The 19233-nt window shown below is 36.2% G+C and overlaps 1 protein-coding gene across 4 annotated transcripts in view; it reads left to right on the top strand.

Annotated features, from left to right (window-relative positions):
* CBR4 (carbonyl reductase 4) overlaps window positions 1–19233 on the top strand; it is a 145255-nt gene that overhangs the window by 9742 nt on the left and 116280 nt on the right. Inside the window, exon 5 of one of the 4 annotated variants that reach the window (XM_008000232.3) lies at window positions 10416–13156. The exons of the other annotated variants lie outside the window; for them this stretch is intronic. Coding sequence (XP_007998423.1) covers window positions 10416–10594 — 179 coding nt within the window. The 3' untranslated portion in view covers window positions 10595–13156. Of the gene's footprint in view, window positions 1–10415; window positions 13157–19233 lie in introns of those variants that run through there. 4 annotated transcript variants of the gene reach the window in all.

Below are 19233 nucleotides of genomic sequence, written 5' to 3'. Positions count from 1 at the left end.
ACTTGGTATTTAAGTAACACAAGTGTTTTTATCTACCTCTGCCAGTTAGCCATGGAATCTTTGTCCTAGCCTACTACTGTAGGTACTTAAGAATTAATCACCTGTATAAGAAAAGGCAATTTATTTCAGTTTGCTGGTCGTTTGTAAGAAAGAGAGGGCTGAAGTAGACGTTTGCCACTTTTCCCTTTCCAGTCACTAACGGCTCCAGGTTGGACCTTACAGTTGGTGTTTTCTTTGGCACTGAGGTTGAGCCAGCAGGTATCAGGGATTTATCAAAATATCCTGGTAACCCTTTTGGTCTATAGTGTGTCTTTATTTCAATTCTTTTTTTTTTTTTGGCACAGCGACTAGCTACATTCAGACATTCTAAATCTATGAATATTTGATAAGTGACTGTGGTTCAGATACATCTATTTTCTGGGAGTAGGGAGAGAAAGAAAAAGAAAAAGCAATCCAGACCCAGCATTTTTGTTATCTTAGTGCTGTTTTCTCTTTGTGTATGCTTTATGCAAGCTGATTGATTTTTAGCGTTAGCCTAGATGAAACATCTGTGGAATAAATTATTTGTGGTTTGGAACTACATGTATTTGCTTCCCTCTCTTTTCAGGATTGGAACACTGTGGGTAATGAAAGGTTAATTTTAATTCATGATAATTTAAAAGCTGAATGGTTTACAAGAAATGCAAGTGTTCTTAGCTAACAATAACTCATGCAGCAAACTTTCTGGCATGTCTCCTACGTGCAGGGGCTGTGCTACCTCCCCAAATACAGGAATGAATAGATATTTCTGCACAAGGAGCTAAGTATAGTGAAAAAGACTGACATGTAAACAAATAATTGCAATTTCTTATGATAAATATAAAATAGAGGTACATATATGGTGCTATGGAAATGTTGAAGAAGGAAAGAATGCTTAATTTTGTCTAGTTAAGAGTAAATAGTTGTCAAGGCAGTAGACTAAATAGTGGGAATCCAGTTTGCATACTAAGGGGAAGTTGTAAGATTGTTATGGAAGTGTGGTTGTAGTCTTTCTTTCTTAAAGATTTTACTTTCCAGTGCAGTCTTTTTTTTTTTTGAAAGTGGTGGTTTTATTTATCACTCCCCTTTTTCGTTGAGCATAGAACCCTTATAGAGCATAATATATATTTATGTATTATGGATTTCCAGTGCAGTTTATACTACAGATAACGACCTGTAGCTGAACATGTTGCCATTTAGTAGGGTGGCCTTTATGTATATTTAGCAGATTTGATGGTATGAATATGCATCATTGGTCAGAAGCAAAGTGCAACTTGAAATAGTAGAATTACACCAGTTCTATGGATTATTTACCAACTTCATTTTAGATAGTAATTTCAACCAGATTCTTCAACAGATCTTCTAATAGAGCTAACAGACATCAGAGTTAACAAATTGTGTCCTTTTATGTCAGTTTTCCTGGTCACCTTCAAATAGAGTTTCCAATTAGCAGGAAAACAGTTTAAAAGCAAGTTATAACAGGGAAAGCAAGGAACAAGGAAAATAATAAATTAGGCTGCCATTCATTGCCTAATATTGTTGACTGTTTTTAAAGATCAGTAGCTGCTAATCTTTGGTATTACTTTAAATATGAAATAAAGTGTTCATGGTAAATCTTACTGATTGGAAAATATTGAATATTAGAAACAATATTTGATAAATGGAACCTATAATGGCTATATTACTTTAAAAACATATGTGTTTTGAATAGATAATATTGTACAAAATTCAAAAGTACAAAAAGGCATGAAGAATCTTTTCTCCTCTGGACATTCAGTTACTTAAAAGCAATTGCTGTTAACTACATAGTTTCTTTTGTATTTCATATAAGCCAATAAGGCAGGCTAGGTGTGAGTGTAAGAAAACACAAATTGTATCATGCAATTCACAGTGTTCTGTATCTTCCTTTTTTCATATAACAGTATACCTTAGTGATGTTTCTATGTCTTTCCATATAGAACTGCTTCACTTTCTAAAATAACAGCTTTGTGGAAATACAATTCACGTACCATACAATTCACCCATTTAAATTGTACAATTCAGTGGTTTTAATAAGTCACAGAATTGTTCAATCTTTACCACAGTAAATTTTAGAATATTTTCATCATCTTTAAAGAAATCCTAAACCCATTAGCTTTCATTCCCTATTTCTTTCCAATCTCCCCAGGTTTTGCTAACCACTAAACTACTTTCTGTCTCTACAGATTTGCATATTCTGGACATTTCATATAAATGGAATCATGTAATAATTGGTGTTTTGTGACTGTTGTGTCACTTTTAATGGCTGAATGAAAACAGAAAATAATGTTTGTTTTAAGGGTATGCCTAACTTATTTAACCTGTTGTCTTTTGATGGGCATTTATTTTGTTCTGAACTTGTTCTGTTATAACTGCAGTGACAATACTTGTATATAGTTTATTTTGCACATTTGCAAGTATATGAGTGTAATCTTGGGACTGGAACTGCCAAGACCTCAGAGGTATATGCATTTTTAATTTTGACAAATAGTATTGTGTTTATTTCTAGAGGATACTTTAAGTGTTTCAGCACTTTTATTTATTTATTTTTTAAGTTGAAGAGCTTTTATGTTTACTGCTTGGAGAAAATCTTGGTGACAAAGATTTGCATGAGTTTGGCAGCTACTTAGAGCAGATATTCTAAGTGTTCTTATGTGCCGTTTGGAATGAAGTTGATTTCTCACTCTACTTCCCTCTACAAACATAATATTAAGACATAGAAATTTGTTCTGGTTAAAATGTTGGTTTAGTTTTTTGGTAAGAGCCTTATTTCTTCTCCCTTAGAAAAGTGTCTGGGGTTGTTTTTGTTCTTTTTGAGTCCTGGAAACTTTAATCAAAGAGTGGACATCTGAGCTGGTAGATACATCAAATAGTGCCCCATCTCACAATTGTTAGTACTAGTGATAAGCTAAAATCCTGAGGCCTTTTTAAATATAAAGGCTCTGCTGTATATAAAAATGTTGAAAACTAAAATAATGACCTAGGAATATGGAAATGAAGTGTTTCTATTTATACTCTATAGCTAGTCAGAAATAGATAAAGGAAACAATCTTTTTAAAAAAATTTTAAAAAATTTTTTTTGAGGTGGGGTTTCAGTCTGTTGCCTAGGTTGGAGTATAGTGGTGCAGTCTTGGCCCACTGCAGCCTCGACCTTCTGGGTTCAAGCTATCCTCCTGCCTCAGTAGTAGCTGGGAATACAGGCATAAGCCACCACGCCTAGCCTATATCTTTAGAGTTTATCAAATATAAATTCTCACTGGGTAGGAGCCATGCATTTACTTTTATGAGCAAGAGTATCCCTGTTCCTAAAGAGTTCCTGTAAAAATTGTACTGGGTTTTTAATCACATATATGGAACTAAACTAGAAGTGTCTTTGCTCTAAATTGGTTTAGTGCTTGTCATTTCAGTTATCTTTTCATTGATTTAAGAAGTGATAACTTTGTAGCCAATTGGAAACCTCTGACTGTCCAGGTGATGCAGTAGCATCATTTGTTGGACAGTGGCATCTACTGGTAGTTTGTAAATTTTATAGCCAGTTTGAAAGGCATTGTAAATATATACCTGGCAAAAAGGGGAGTAGAGCACATTTCCAGAATTTTATAAATAAAGTGAAAGAATGATATGGGGGACGAGTCCTTTGGGGCCAAGAAGAGAGAGCACAGACAGGAAAGTAATACAAGCAGAAAGAAGGGTGTGTGAGTTGTTTAAGGACTATTAATCTCTCTCTTCAAGTCTGTGATACATGATATGGAATCCAAGAGACTATTTATATGTCATGCCCTGGGTTGTGAATATATTTATAAATGAAGATCATGTGGTTCATAACCTTTAATATAAAATGACATGGAAGTTCCATACAGCCCAGAGTAATTTATCATTAGAGACTAGCTTTACATTTTTAATTTAATTTCTGATAAATTTTAATTTCTGATAAAGTGGGGACAGATACATGAGTTTTAAAAAGCTACAGACAGATTATTAGGGCAGTAAAACTATTCTGTATGCTACTATAATGGTGGACACGTGATATTATGCATTTGTCCAGACCTGTAGAACTGTACAGTCTAAAGAGTGACCTCTTAGCTTGTGAAGACAAAATGGTATTAAATAAATGAATAAATAAATACGTAAAATAAAGAGTGAACCCTAATATAAACCATGGGCTTTACTTAATAATGTATCAATATTGGTTTATCAGTTGTAAAACATGTGCCACACTAAGGTAAGATGTTAGTAATAGGGGGAAATGGGAAGGAGGGGTGAAAAGGGGGTGCATGGGATCTATCTGAACGTTGTGTTCAATTTACTGTAAACCTAAAATTCCTCAAAAATGTAAAGTTTATACGTGTTTTAAAAAACTACAGAAAATGAAGAGAGGCTCTTGGGACATGTGCTTGTCCTCCATAGAAAATAACATAATCACAGAGGAAAACCCAGCATTGGTGAATTCATCCCTTCCTTTCAGCTTGGCCTCTTTCATCCACTTTACTTTTAGTGCAGAGTTCAGTGATGGCTAGCAGCTGTCCACTGATATTTGTTATCCCAAGTGTCCATTCATAGGTCTCGGGAGAGGTTGTGGCAAGCTTTCCCTAAATAAATCACACCCTTGTCTTCTAAGCTTGAGCAGTAGAGGGAGACTCTTCCTTCGAAGTGGATGGCTGAACATCATTCCTGTTCTGGACTTCTTGTAATCATGTTGGATTCAGATTGTACAGATCCGACCTAACATAGACATAGACCATAGCAGAGATGAATCCAGGCTGTAATGTTTAACAGGACCTTATTAAAAGCTTCAAGATGTCAGCCTTTATCTGTTCCGTATCTAGCTTACTTGGTTGTTTTTGGGGGATCACATGTCTGTCCTCCAAATTGGAAACCCCTAACTCTCCAGGAGATGCAGTAGCATTATTTGTTGGACAGTGGCACCTACTGGTAGTTTGTAATTTTTATAGCCTAGTGTGAAAGGCATTGTAAATGTATACCTAGCAAAAAGGGGAGTAGAGAAAAATTTCCAGAGTTTTACAAATGAAGTGAAAGGATGATATGGGGGAGAGTCCTTTGGGGCCAAGCAGAGAGAGAGCATAGACTAGAAAGTAATACAAGCAGAAAGAAGGGTGCCAGCCTGTGTGTGTGTGGTAGAGGTTATCTTGCCATCTCTCTGGGATTGTCCCTGAAAGTGTCTCACTGCTTAGGTCTCCTTGCCTGTCTAAGGCTTGGAGACCTTCCAGTATCTCATGCCTTATTCTAGATCTGCTTTTTTCCCGAGGTGAAAAAACATGAATGGTCACTCACAACTTTTGTGGCCTTACTTTTTGTCTCCAAAAGGACAAACATATCAGAACTAGCATCCACCCAGAAGGGCCAATCAGTTCCTTTCAACACAGCATGGATGAAGACCCAGGTTAGCATTAGTGCTTCTTGAATTGGAAGTATTCTAACCTGTATGTACCTACCAATGTGAGAACTGAGGGCCCTTTTAGGGGAACTTACTTTCCTAAATTTCAAGTAAAGTTGTCATGAAGAGTACTTAATGAGGCATACTTTTAATCTTTGAATCGTAGGGTTGCAGGGGCTAACAGAAACCTCAGGCCAGGCTGCATGGTGGCTTACGCCTGTAATCCCAGTACTTTGGGAGGCCAAGGCAGGCTGATCACTTGAGGCCAGGAGTTCGAGACCAGCGCAACCAACCTGGTGAAACCCTGCCTCTACTAAAAATACAAAATTAGCCTGGTGTGGTGACGAATGCATGGAATCCTAACTACTCAGGAGGCTAAGGCATGAACTTGGGAGGTGGAGGTTTCAGTGAGCCGAGATCATGCCATTGCACTCTAGCCTGTGTGACAGGAGCCAAACTCCGTCTCAAAAAACAAAACAAAACAAAAAACAAAAAAACCAAAAACTAGCTGGGCATGGTGATAGGCGCCTGTAGTCCCAGCTACTGGGGAGGCTGAGGCAGGAGAATTGCTTGAACCTGGGAGGCAGAGGTTGCAGTGAGCCGCAGTTGTGCCACTGCACTCCAGCTTGGGTGACAGAGCCAGACTGTCTCAAAAAAAAAAGCGAAAAAAAAGAAACCTCAGAGATCTGTCATTTTCCATCTATTTCATTCATTTTATGATACAGAAACAGTCATTCAGTTGCAGATAGTACATGACTGTTGGGAACAGGCCCCCAAATCTGGCCATAAACTGGCCCCAAAACTGACCATAAACAAAATCTCTGCAGCACTGTGACATGTTCGTGATGGCCATGACGCCCACGCTGAAGATTGTGGGTTTACTGGAATGAGGGCAAGGAACACCTGGCCCACCCAGGGTGGAAAACTTCTTAAAGGTGTTCCTGAACCACAAACAATAGCATGAGTGATTTGCACCTTAAGGACATGCTCTTGCTTCAGATAACTAGCCAGACCCATCCCTTTATTTCGGCCTATCCCTTCATTTTGGCCCATCCCTTTGTTTCCCATAAGGAATACTTTTAGTTAATCTATAATCTATAGGAACAATGCTTATCACTGGCTTGCTGTCAGTAAATATGTGGGTAAATCTCTGTTCGAGGCTCTCAGCTTTGAAGGCTGTAAGAAGCCTGATTTCCCACTCCACACTCTATATTTCTGTATGTGTGTCTTTAATTCCTCTAGTGCTGCTGGGTTGGGATCTCCATGACCGAGCTGGTCTTGGCACATGATTTTTCTCAGGTTATAGCTTTAATAGTATTAGCAGAGCAGGGAACAGAATCTAGTTTAACGTATCCTAATCCAGTGGTTTTTTTAAACCACAAAATACTGCCTTTGAGAAAAAAGGCCAGGCCAGCAGAGTCAGAAGTTGAGCCTGGGATTTGCATAGTCACAAGGTCTTTCTTACAAACCATTTCTACTGTAGTTTATTGTGTTTTTCTGTTTTTGTTTTTTAGGTTAAAATGCATCGATTTTTGTGCTGAGAGTTTGTGAGAGTTTCTAGGAAGTATTCTATGCTAATTTTGCTAGAGTTCGAAAAGAACTTAAAGGATAATTGTATTTATCTTTGAGAAGATAACATGAACTTTTACATGTTTTTGACAATTTTTATTCATTCTGCTTTTATTACAAGTATGAGATGAGGTTTGCTTCCTAGGATACTCTCTGAGGCATTTTTGAAAATACTTTTGTCGGCTGGGCACAGTGGCTCACGCCTGTAATCCTAGCACTTTGGGAGGCTGAGGTGGGTGGATCACCTGAGGTCAGGAGTTCAGGACCATCCTGGCCAACCTGGTGAAAACCCCGTCTCTACTAAAAATACAAAAATTAGCTGGGCGTGGTGGCATATGCCTGTAGTCCCAGCTACTGGGGAGGCTGAGGCAGGAGAATTGCTTGAACCCAGGAGGCGGAGGTTGCGGTGGGCCGAGATCGCACCACTGCACTCTAGCCTGGTGACAGAGTGAGACTCTTGTCAAAAAAAAAAAAATAAAATAAAAAGGAAGATACGTGTATCTAAAGACAGAAAACTTTGGATAGCAAGAACCCCCAAGATATTAAGATGATTGGATTGCCTGTTGATTATTGTGACTCTTCACTATAAATTAAGTTTCATTTACAGTTCGTTGGAAATTCTACAGAGGCTAGTATCAATATCTGTGTTAGCTGCTGCTCCTTTGATTCTTGCATTCCTTCTGGCCTTCTCATTCTTCTTAAAGATGAGAGGATATGAAGGAAATATTGCTGACTTTTAAAATAAATGTGGTAAGATTTTATGGCAGAGAAGATTGTATTTCACAATGTAATTTCACAGTGAAACACACATAATACAAAATTAGTTTTGTTATTCCAGGCCTTCATTACAGACTATCTGAAGGTAGTACCGTGTGTATTTTTTCAACAACTTTTTATCTGAATACAAAAGTAATATATATATCTGTTGTAGACAGTTTGCAAAAAGCAGAAAAATATAAAGAAAATAAAAATCGTTACCTGTAATTCTAGTATCTAATGATAATCACTGTTAATATTTTGGTATAATAATACTTTTTTCAGTCATTAGTATAAGTTTTTTGTTGTGTTTTTAATAGTGGTATAACAGTTCATTTGTAACCTACATTTTGTACACAAATGTTATTTTTAGATTTAAATATCCTTCTATAGCATAATTTTAATTTTTTATTTTTATCTTATTTTATTCATTTATTTGTATAAATACAAAGAAATGCAGGTGCAGATGCAGTTTGGTTACATGCATAGATTTCATAGTGGGAAGTCAGGGCTTTTAGGGTGTCTATCACCTGAATAACACACATTGTACCCGTTAGGTAATTTCTTATTCACCTCCGTCCCACCCGCTCACCCTTCTGAATCTCCATTGTCATCACATCCATGTATACACATTCTTTAGCTCCCAGTTACAAGTGAGAACATATAGCATTATTTGTAATACTTGCATTATTTTGTTGTATGGATGTATCATAACTTATTTAACAAGTTTCTTATTGAAAGACATTTAGCTTGTTTCAGTTTTTCCCTAATGAAAGTGTCATTCATAAGCTTCATGATAGACAAATCTATGAATATTTTTCACAAGACTTTTAAGAATATGCATATTTATAACTGCAAACCTAAAGAAAGGAAAGTTAAGTAATTACATAGTATTGCGTAATAAACCAATAGCCTAATGTTAATTCTTAATTCATTGTTTACTTCACATTTATTATGGTACTTTAAAAGGTAATATATTTAGGTTTATCTATAGTTTGAGCTATAAATGATTTAGTTTTAACATAAGGCAATTTGGAAACTATATTTTTGAGATTGCACATTAAATGTTTACGTCACATGTCATGTTGAGCTTTTAGTCCATCTATTTTTCCTGACCTTAAAAAAATTTTTTTCTAACTATTCTTTTCATGAGGATAAATATTGCTTTCTTTTTAATAACCCAAATGATTGAGTAATATACAGGATACTGATTTTAAGTTAAGCATTTTATTAATAATGTGTATTTGTATGTCCTGTATTAATCTTATAAGATTTTCTTCATAAGTCTACAGTTCTCCCTGGTATATATTTGCAATTATTTAGAATTAGTTGGTTATATAATATGTAGTTAGTTCTTTATACTGTAGAACTTAATACATTCTTTAGGACATATTCTTGTCAGACTTTACTGAATACACCGGTACTATATTAAATTTTGAATTTTCTGTGTTTACTTGTATCAGAATTGGATATGATCATAAGATTTTAAAATACGGATATGGGAAATGCCGGCCTTTCTAATCATCAGCTACCAAATCAATTCATGTGTCCACTTTTGTGATGCCTTCCTTCCCTTGACACTACTTTCCACTCTCTTCTATCCCTGCCTTAGTGAAAATTAATCTATTCTGTGGTATTTTATGTATACTTCTATCAGGATATTCATCAGACTTCTAACATCTTAATCGGGTGTGCAAGTGACCATTTCCTCCACAAATCATAGGTTCCCCAAAGAGTGGAATTTTGTTTCATTCATGTTTATATCTACCTACTTACATTTTGCTAGGTGGGCCAGATACTTGGGGGTCAGATATTTTAGTGTCCAGTAAATATTCATTGAGTTAAATTGTATAAAAATATAAGCTTGGTGTCTTGATTACTAACAAAACTATTTTGTTTTGTTTTGCTTTTTTTGAGATGGAGTTTCGCTCGTCGCCCAGGCCTGGAGTGCAGTGACGCGATCTAGACTCACTCCAACCTCTGCCCGCCTCCCAGGTTCAAGCAGTTCTCCTGCCTCAGACTTCTGAGTAGCTGGGATTACAGGCGCCTGCCACCACACCCAGCTAGTGTTTTGTATTTTTAGTAGAGACGGGGTTTCACCATGTTGGGCAGACTGGTCTCCAACTCCTCCCCTCAGGTGATCCGCCTGCCTTGGCCTCCCAAAGTGCTGGGATAACAGGCGTGAGCCACTGCACCCAGCCAACAAAACTATTTTATAAGCAAGGATTATTAATAATTTCAAATTATAGGGTGGGTGTGGTGGCTCATGCCTGTAATTCCAGCACTTTGGGAGGCTGAGGTGGGCCGATCCCTTGAGTTCAGGAGTTTGAGACCAGCCTGGGCCACATGAGGAAACCCCATCTCAACAAAAAGTACAAAAACTAGCCGAGTGTGGTGGTGCACGCCTGTAGTCCCAGTTACTTGGGAGGCTGAGGCAAGAGGATCACTTGTGCCCCGGAGGTCCAGGCTACAATGAGTCGTCTTTGCACCACTGTGTTCTAGCCTGGGTGACAGAGCAAGACCCTGTCTCAAAAAAAAAAGTTTTTTAAAAAATAATTTCAAATTAAAATTTTCAGAAACAAATTTATTATGTTTTTTTGAAATTCAGCAGATGTCTTAGTGTGTACCCTTTTCAACTAAACAAACATTTCTCTTTTAGGATTCGTACACACAGATATGACAAAAGACTTGAAAGAAGAACATTTAAAGAAAAAAATTCCTCTTGGAAGGTTTGGAGAAACTATTGAGGTGGCACATGCGGTTGTGTTTCTTTTAGAATCACCATATGTTACAGGGCATGTTCTGGTAGTGGATGGGGGATTACAACTCATTTTGTAATTTATAGATTATTCAGTTATAGGGGTGGTTAGCATCAGGGGCACACTTTGGCTGCAGATTAGACAATTATACCTACATGGGTAACATTTGCTAATCAAACTTGCTGGTGCTACAAATGTTAATTTCTGTCTTTTTAAAAATATGTCAAAAGAACAATGTGTGACAAGTTTTTTTTTTTTTTTTTGGTCTAAGTTACAGCAGTGTTGTTTTGTTTAAAAAGCCTTCATGAGATACAATTCACATACCATATAAATCACACATTTAAAATATACAATTCAGTGGTTTTAACATATTTAAATATATGTGCAACCATCCCCCCAGACAAATTGTATTTTCTAAAGGGTATGTATCACTTAACTTCGGTTACCTTATAGACTGTAGCAATCTTAGTGTATAGCCATTTTGCAAGTCATGTAGACAAGTATTGATTTGTATATTTTGCCTCAAAAGTAGAAAAATTATATTGTCTAATTATGATGAATTATTTTCTTGTATCAAGCTGAATTTTCTAAAAGTTAAGCTTATGGGCTATTGCCCAAATAAGAGTATTTAGAGGACACTGATTAGTTGTCAATACTTTAGCAAGCCCACTAACAATAAATATATTCCTTTTGTCTGTGCTTGGGTGATCAGTTTTTATACAAGTTGCAAAACATAGTGTTCATTAAAGACATGAATTTAGAATTGATTTCTTTGAGTGGTATTTCTCTTGATTGAGCAGCTGGACAAAATAATCTGCAAATTTAAATGTGGCGCATTTGACCCATTCTTGAGAAATTCTCATAAGTGATGAGGATTAGCCCTTATCTTAAGGTTTTAATACCTGATACAGTAGTGAGCTGCATAGATCTCATGAACTTGGGACGTGTTTTGTATTCATGAAGAACTTAGAATAGTGAACTATTAATATTTAAAAACAGAAATATAACATTTAAAAAATTAAGAGTATTTTGCATTAGTGATTATGATTCTTATCCCCAAATTCTAGAAAGTAATAAATTCTGTATGAATAAACCATAAATAATAAATAAATTTGCAATAACAATAAATTAAATGTCTTTACAAGAAGCAGTTAAAGCACTGGGTCTTAAGTGAGAATATTTGCCTGGGAGTAGAGATAAAGACACAAACTGAATGTAAAATACCAGGTAATGATTATTTTGCACTGAACTCTTTTATGGGGAATAGTATGATATTTTCAGTGTCACTCCATTCATGTTGATTTGGAGTTGACAGTTATTTTGTGTAATTGTGTAAATATTTAATTTTATATTGAAAGTGCAAGATTATGAATAGGATATACTAATAAATGCAAAGTAATAACAAAGTCAAAGCAGTGTTCTAAATCGAGATTCTGGGTTCCTTAATTATTTTAATTATTTTAAATTTATCTTTGAAATAGTTTTCTAAGATTAATCTACTCAGGATATGAGAAAGTTAATTAAGTGTGAGTATCATTAAACAAATTGTCTATTAAATGCAAGACGTGGTAACATACAGAATTTATCGGGCATTACCAAGTCTGGGCACATATAGGAAATGCAGCACTCAGGATGGTTTCAAATGTAGTAGCTGATGCTTGTAAGGTAGGAGAGCTTATTCAGACATAGTAGATAGTTTCTCTAATGCTGTCTCACCTGCTGGCCTTTGTCTACCTGTACTTCCCCATTATGGCAGTACATTCAGTCTTGAGTTTTCTTCTCTGGACACCTTATGCTCTGAAATCATGAGCAAGGCTGATTCAATTGGTGATTTGGGTAGAAAGCAGTATCTTTTGCTGACATTAAGATGTAGATTATAGATAGGTTTAGCCTTTAAGTATATGTTTTTATACTTTAAAATAAGAAATATAACCTTTTAAGCTATTCCACCTCCTCCCCTAGCCTATCTCAAACTGGTGGAATATATGGAGAGATCTTGAAAGAGATAAAATAAACCTTCACTGCTCCACTCCAGGTGAATCCATCCACTCCCACTGACCTAGTAGAATTTTTAATTTAATACTTACATTCTATTTCTGAGATCAGTTGTGAACTGTTGCCTTATTTTCAGAGGGTTGAGAAAACCTCAGTGAATTCATTTTTTAAAATCTGCTGTTCTGAGAAGCATTGAATGAATTCTTAACAAGAAGACTTATCTGTAGCTGTTTGCAGACTCTTATAAGCCCGAAAGGGTTCTGTGCTTAGCATTAACAAAATAAGGTTTATAGGTAAAGCCAATGTATTAATTTTTTTTTTTTGCATGGAGGGCTTTAAAATTTGTGCCCTTTTTCATATTTTATTCATATTCAATTTATGGTTTGTAACTGCTTTTTAGGGAGATAATTATATGTTATAAATTAGTTTTGGGGGAATAATTGTGCAAAGAGGATAATTTAATTTACATGCTTCTATTATTCAGAATAAAGAGAGAAGACTACGCTGCATATTCAAGAGTTGTGCCTTACATTGGTGAAACATTTTTTCTAAGATTTTCAAAAGGAATGTGTAAATTGAGAAATGATACCACTGTCCTAACTTGATAAACATACTGTTCTTAAATAAAGTATTTAATGATTTTAAACTTTCTAATGTTAATTTTATCTTTGTCTGCAGCTATAAGAGTTTAAAAATTTGTCTTTCAATTACATTGTAAAACTTTTGAGGAAAGAGACCATACTGTTTTCCTTCATTTAACTAATTAAGTAATTCAACAGATATTGAGTGCTTACTAAATATTTTGTATTTGTTTTGATACCCACACCTTACCTACTTATCTCTGAATATATTGGATATATGCAGTAAAATATTCATTAGTCATTACATTGTGCCATGGTTGGGGAAATCATTGAGATAAATCTGTTCTGAGTCTCAGTTCATATCTTGGAATATTTCTTGGTCACATTCCTCTGGCTTTTTATGCGACTTTAATGCTTCCTTTCACTTTATAACTGAATTTGCAAAGTGAATCAACTATTTTCTCTTAGACAGTATGCTTTCAGTTTGAGTAATTGTTAATACCAGCAATTTAATTAGAAACCTTTGGCCTAATAATCCAAATGAAGATGGTATCAGTATTACCTGGAGAATATTTTTTAAAATAAATTTTAAACATACATCAGAAGCCCCCTCCCTGGAAATTTTAATAAGTGATAGGGTGAGGGAAATGTGGAGATACATTTAAGACACTTTTTAATTTATTTAATTAAATTGATTTATTTTGAGATAGGGTTTTGCTGTGTTGCCCCAGCTGGAGTACAGTGGCATGATCACAGCTCACTGCCGTCTCCAGCTCCTGGGCTCCAGTGATCTTCCTGCCTTCGCCTCCCAAGTAGCTGAGACCACAGGTATTGAGTACTTACTAAATATTTTAGTAAGTGCTGGATTACAGGCATGAGCCACCATGGCCTGGCCAGGAAAAGTTCTTAAGGATTCAGATTGTTCATTCATTCATAAAATATTTATTTATTCATACTACATATGTAACACTCCTTGTCATAGGAGGTAGAATGGTGAGAAAAAAATATTTAGTAAAATATTTAATAAGCCATGAATTTAGGAATCCATTTGGATTTTTAGGCCAAAGGTTTCTAATTAAATTGCTGGTATTAACAATTACTCAAACTGAAAGCATACTGCCTAAGAGAAAATAATTGATTCACTTTGCAAATTCAGTTATAAAGTGAAAGCAAGCATTAAAGCATTTAGTAAACCATGCCTGGTTAATTTTTTAATTTTACTTTTGTAGAGACAAGGTCTCACTGTGTTGCCTAGGCTGGTCTTGAACTCCTGGCCTCAAGTGGTCCTCCTGCCTTGGCCTCTGAAAGTGCTGGATTACAGGCATGAGCCACCATGGCCTGGCCAGGAAAAGTTCTTAAGGATTCAGATTGTTTATTCATTCACAAAATACTTATTCATACTACATATGTAACACTCCTTGTCATAGGAGGTAGAGTGGTGAGAAAAAAAACAACAAAAAAATGAACTCTTAAGTTTCTGGAGCTCACAGAGTAATACAGTATGGTGGAGTCAAGCAGGCTTAATCACATACATGTAAAATTGCAACCAAAATAGGCATTACAAAAATGAGAAGCTCTTGTTGCTGTTAAGTAATTAGGGGAATATGACCTAGTCTAAAAGGTCAGGAACGACTTCTCTGAGGCAAGGATTGTTGAACTAAAGTTAGACTACAGTTGGCTCTCAGTATCTTTGGGGACTGGTTCCAGGATCCTCTGAGAATACCAAAATCTGTGGATGCTCAAGTCCCTTACATAAAATATAGTATTTGCATATAGCTTATGCACATCCTCCCGTATACTTTACATCATCTCTAGATTACTTACAATATCTAATGCAATGAAAATAGCTGTTATATTGTTTTTTATTTGCATTATTTTTGTTTTTATTGTTTTTTTCCCCCCAAAAAATATTGTTTTTGGATATTTTCGTTTTTTCCTTTCCAACTTTTATTTTAGATTTAAGGGGTACATGTGTAGGTTTGTTATATGGGTAAATTACATGTCGCAGGGGTTTGGTGTACAGATAGTTTTGTCACCCAGGTCGTCGGTAGTTTTTCAGTCTTCTCCCTCCTCCCACCCTCCACTTTCAAGTAGGCCCCAGTGTGTATTGTTCCCTTTTTTGTGTCCATGTATACTCAGTGTTTAGCTCCGACTTATTCTAAATGAATTAATGCAGGAACAGAAAACCAAATGCCACGTTTTCATGTGTAGTATTAGGATACTTAGAATAATGGCCTCCAGCTCCATTCATGTTACTGCAAACGTCATGATCTCATGGTCTAATTTTTTTTTGTAGCTGTGTGGTATTCCATGGTGCATATGTATCCCATTTTCTTTATCCAATTTGCTATTGATGGGGATCTAGGTTGGTTCCATGTCTTTGCTGTTGTGAACAGTGCTGCAATGAGGGCATGAGTCTTCATGGTAGAATGATTTATATTCCTTTGGGAATATATCCAGTAATGGGATTGCTGAGTCAAATGACAATTCCATTTTAAGTTCTTTGAGAAATCTCCAGACTGTTTTCCACAGTGGCTGAACTAATTTATATTCTACTAGCAGTGTATAGATGTTCTCTTTTTTCCACAACCACCACCATCTGTTGTTTTTTGGCTTTTTAAATAATAGCCAATCTGAGTGGTGTGAGATGGTATCTCATGGTGGTTTTGATTTGCATTTCCCTAATGCTTAGTGATATTGAGCATTTTTTCATATGCTTGTTGGCTGCACTTATGTCTTCTTTTGAGAAATGTCTGTTCATGTCCTTGCCCATTTTTTAATGTTGTTGTTTTTTGCTTGTTGATTTGAGTTTCTGATAGATCCTGCTTGTTAGACCTTTGTTGGATGCATAGTTTGCAAATATATTCTCCCATTTTGTAGGTGGTCTGTTTACTCTGTTGATAGTTTCTTTTGCTATGCAGAAACTTTAATTATGTTCCACTTGTCAGTTTTTGTTTTCATTGCTTTTACTTTTGAAATCTTCATCAAGTTTTTACCTGGGCCCATGTCCAGAATGGTATTTCTTAGGTTTTCTTCTAGGGTTTTTGTAGCTTTAGGTTTTACATTTAAGTCTTTAATGCATCCTGAGTTGATTTTTGTATATGGTGAAAGGCAGGGGGTTCCGTTTCAATTTTCTCCATATGTCTAGCCAGTTATCCCAGCACCATTTATTGAATAGGAAGTCTTTTCCCTATTGCCTTTTTTTGTTGACTTTGTTGAAGATTTGATGGTTTTAAGTGTGCGGCTTTATTTTTGGGTTCTCTAACCTGTTCCATTGGTCTGTGTGTCTGTTTTTGTGCCAGTACAATGCTGTTTTAGTTACTGTAGCCTTTTAGTATATTTTGAAGTTGAGTGGTGTGATGCCTCCAGCTTTGTTCTTTTTGCTTAGGATTGCTGTTGCTATGACTCTTTGGGCTCTTTTTTGGTTCCAAATGAATTTTAGAATGATTTTTTGTAATTATGTTAAAAATGTCGTCGGTAGTTTGATAGGAATAGCATTGAATCTGTAAATTGCTTTGGGCAGTATGGCCATTTTAACAATATTGATTCTTCCTATCCATGAGCATGGAGTTGTTTTTTTTTTTTTTTTTTTTTTTCATTTGTTTGTGTTGCTTCTGATTTCTTTCAGCAGTGTGTTATAATTCTCACTGTAGAGTTGTTTTACCTCTCTGGTTAGTTGTTTTGCTAAGTATTTTATTTTTGTGACTGTTGTGAATGGAATTGCATTCTTTATTTGACTCTCAGCTTGGATGTTATTTGTATAGAGAAATACTACTGACTTTTGTACATTGATTTTGTATCCTGAAACTTTCCAGAAGATGTTTATCAGACCAAGGAGCCTTTGGGCATAGACGATAGGGTTTTCTAGTATAGCATTATTACATCATCTGTGAAGAGAGATCGTTTTACTTCCTCTCTTCCTATTTGAATGCACTTTATTTCTTTTATTATTATTATTACTATACTTTAAGTTCTAGGGTACATGTGCATAACGTGCAGGTTTGTTACATATGTATACTTGTGCCATGTTGCTGTGCTGCACCCATCAACTCGTCAGCACCCATCAACTTGTCATTTACATCAGGTATAACTCCCAATGCAATCCTTCCCCACCCCCCCATGATAGGCCCCGGTGTATGATGATTATGATATTGCCCTTCCCGAGTCCAAGTGATCTCATTGTTCAGTTCCCACCTATGAGTGAGAACGTGCGGTGTTTGGTTTTCTGTTCTTGCGATAGATTGCTGAGTGAATGTACTTTATTTCTTTCTCTTGCCTGATTGCTCTGGCTAGGACTTCTAATATTATGTTGAATAGGAGTGGTGAGAGTTGGCATCCTTGTCTTGTTGCAGTTCTCAAAGGGAATGCTTCCAGCTTTTGCCTGTTCAGTATGATATTGGTTATGGGTTTATTTAGATGGCTTATTATTTTGAAGTATGTACCTTCAATGCCTAGTTTGTTGAGGGTTTTTAAGATGAAGAGATGTTGAATTTTACCTAAAGCCTTTTCTCTGTCTCTTGTGAAGATTACGTCGTTTTTGTTTTTAGTTCTGTTCATGTGATAGTCACATTTATTGATTTGTGTATGTTGAATTAACCTTGCATCCCAGGAATAAAGCCTGCTTGATCATGGTGGATTAACTTCTTCATGTGCTGCTGGATTTGGTTTGCCAGTATTTTGTTGAGGATTTTTGCATTTATGTTCATCAGAGACACTGGCCTAAAGTTTTCTTTTTTTCATTATGTCTTTGCCAGGTTTTGGTATCAGAAGGATGTTGGCCTCATAGAATGTGTAAGGAAGGAGTCCCTCCTTGACTTTTTGGAACAGTTTCAGTAGAATTGGTACCAGTTTTTTTTTTTTTTTTTTTTTAATTATACTTTAAGTTCTAGGGTACATGTGCATAACGTGCAGGTTTGTTACATATGTATACTTGTGCCATGTTGCTGTGCTGCACCCATCAACTCGTCAGCACCCATCAACTCGTCATTTACATCTGGTATAACTCCCAATGCAATCCCTCCCCCCTTCCCCCTCCCCATGATAGGCCCCGGTGTGTGATGTTCCCCTTCCCGAGTCCAAGTGATCTCATTGTTCAGTTCCCACCTATGAGTGAGAGCATGCGGTGTTTGGTTTTCTGTTCTTGTGATAGTTTGCTAAGAATGATGGTTTCCAGCTGCATCCATGTCCCTACAAAGGACACAAACTCATCCTTTTTTATGGCTGCATAGTATTCCATGGTGTATATGTGCCACATTTTCTTAATCCAGTCTGTCACTGATGGACATTTGGGTTGATTCCAAGTCTTTGCTATTGTGAATAGTGTCGCAATAAACATACGTGTGCATGTGTCTTTATAGCAGCATGATTTATAATCCTTTGGGTATATACCCAGTAATGGGATGGCTGGGTCATATGGTACATCTAGTTCTAGATCCTTGAGGAATCGCCATACTGTTTTCCATAATGGTTGACCTAGTTTACAATCCCACCAACAGTGTAAAAGTGTTCCTATTTCTCCACGTCCTCTCCAGCACCTGTTGTTTCCTGACTTTTGAATGATCGCCATTCTAACTGGTGTGAGATGGTATCTCATTGTGGTTTTGATTTGCATTTCTCTGATGGCCAGTGATGATGAGCATTTTTTCATGTGTCTGTTGGCTGTATGAATGTCTTCTTTTGAGAAATGTCTGTTCATATCCTTTGCCCACTTTTTAATGGGGTTGTTTGTTTTTTTCTTGTAAATTTGTTTGAGTTCTTTGTAGGTTCTGGATATTAGCCCTTTGTCAGATGAGTAGATTGCAGAAATTTTCACCCATTCTGTAGGTTGCCTGTTCACTCTGATGGTAGTTTCTTTTGCTGTGCAGAAGCTCTTTAGTTTAATGAGATCCCATTTGTCAATTTTGGCTTTTGCTGCCATTGCTTTTGGTGTTTTAGACATGAAGTCTTTGCCCATGCCTATGTCCTGAATGGTACTACCTAGGTTTTCCTCTAGGGTTTTTATGGTATTAGGGCTAACATTTAAGTCTCTAATCCATCTTGAATTAATTTTCGTATAAGGAGTAAGGAAAGGATCCAGTTTCAGCTTTCTACTTATGGCTAGCCAATTTTCCCAGCACCATTTATTAAATAGGGAATCCTTTCC

This window comes from Chlorocebus sabaeus, chromosome 7 (assembly GCF_047675955.1).
Source record: "Chlorocebus sabaeus isolate Y175 chromosome 7, mChlSab1.0.hap1, whole genome shotgun sequence".
In the NCBI taxonomy this organism is placed as follows: Eukaryota; Metazoa; Chordata; class Mammalia; order Primates; family Cercopithecidae; genus Chlorocebus; species Chlorocebus sabaeus.
This window is presented reverse-complemented; position numbering and strand designations above follow the sequence as displayed.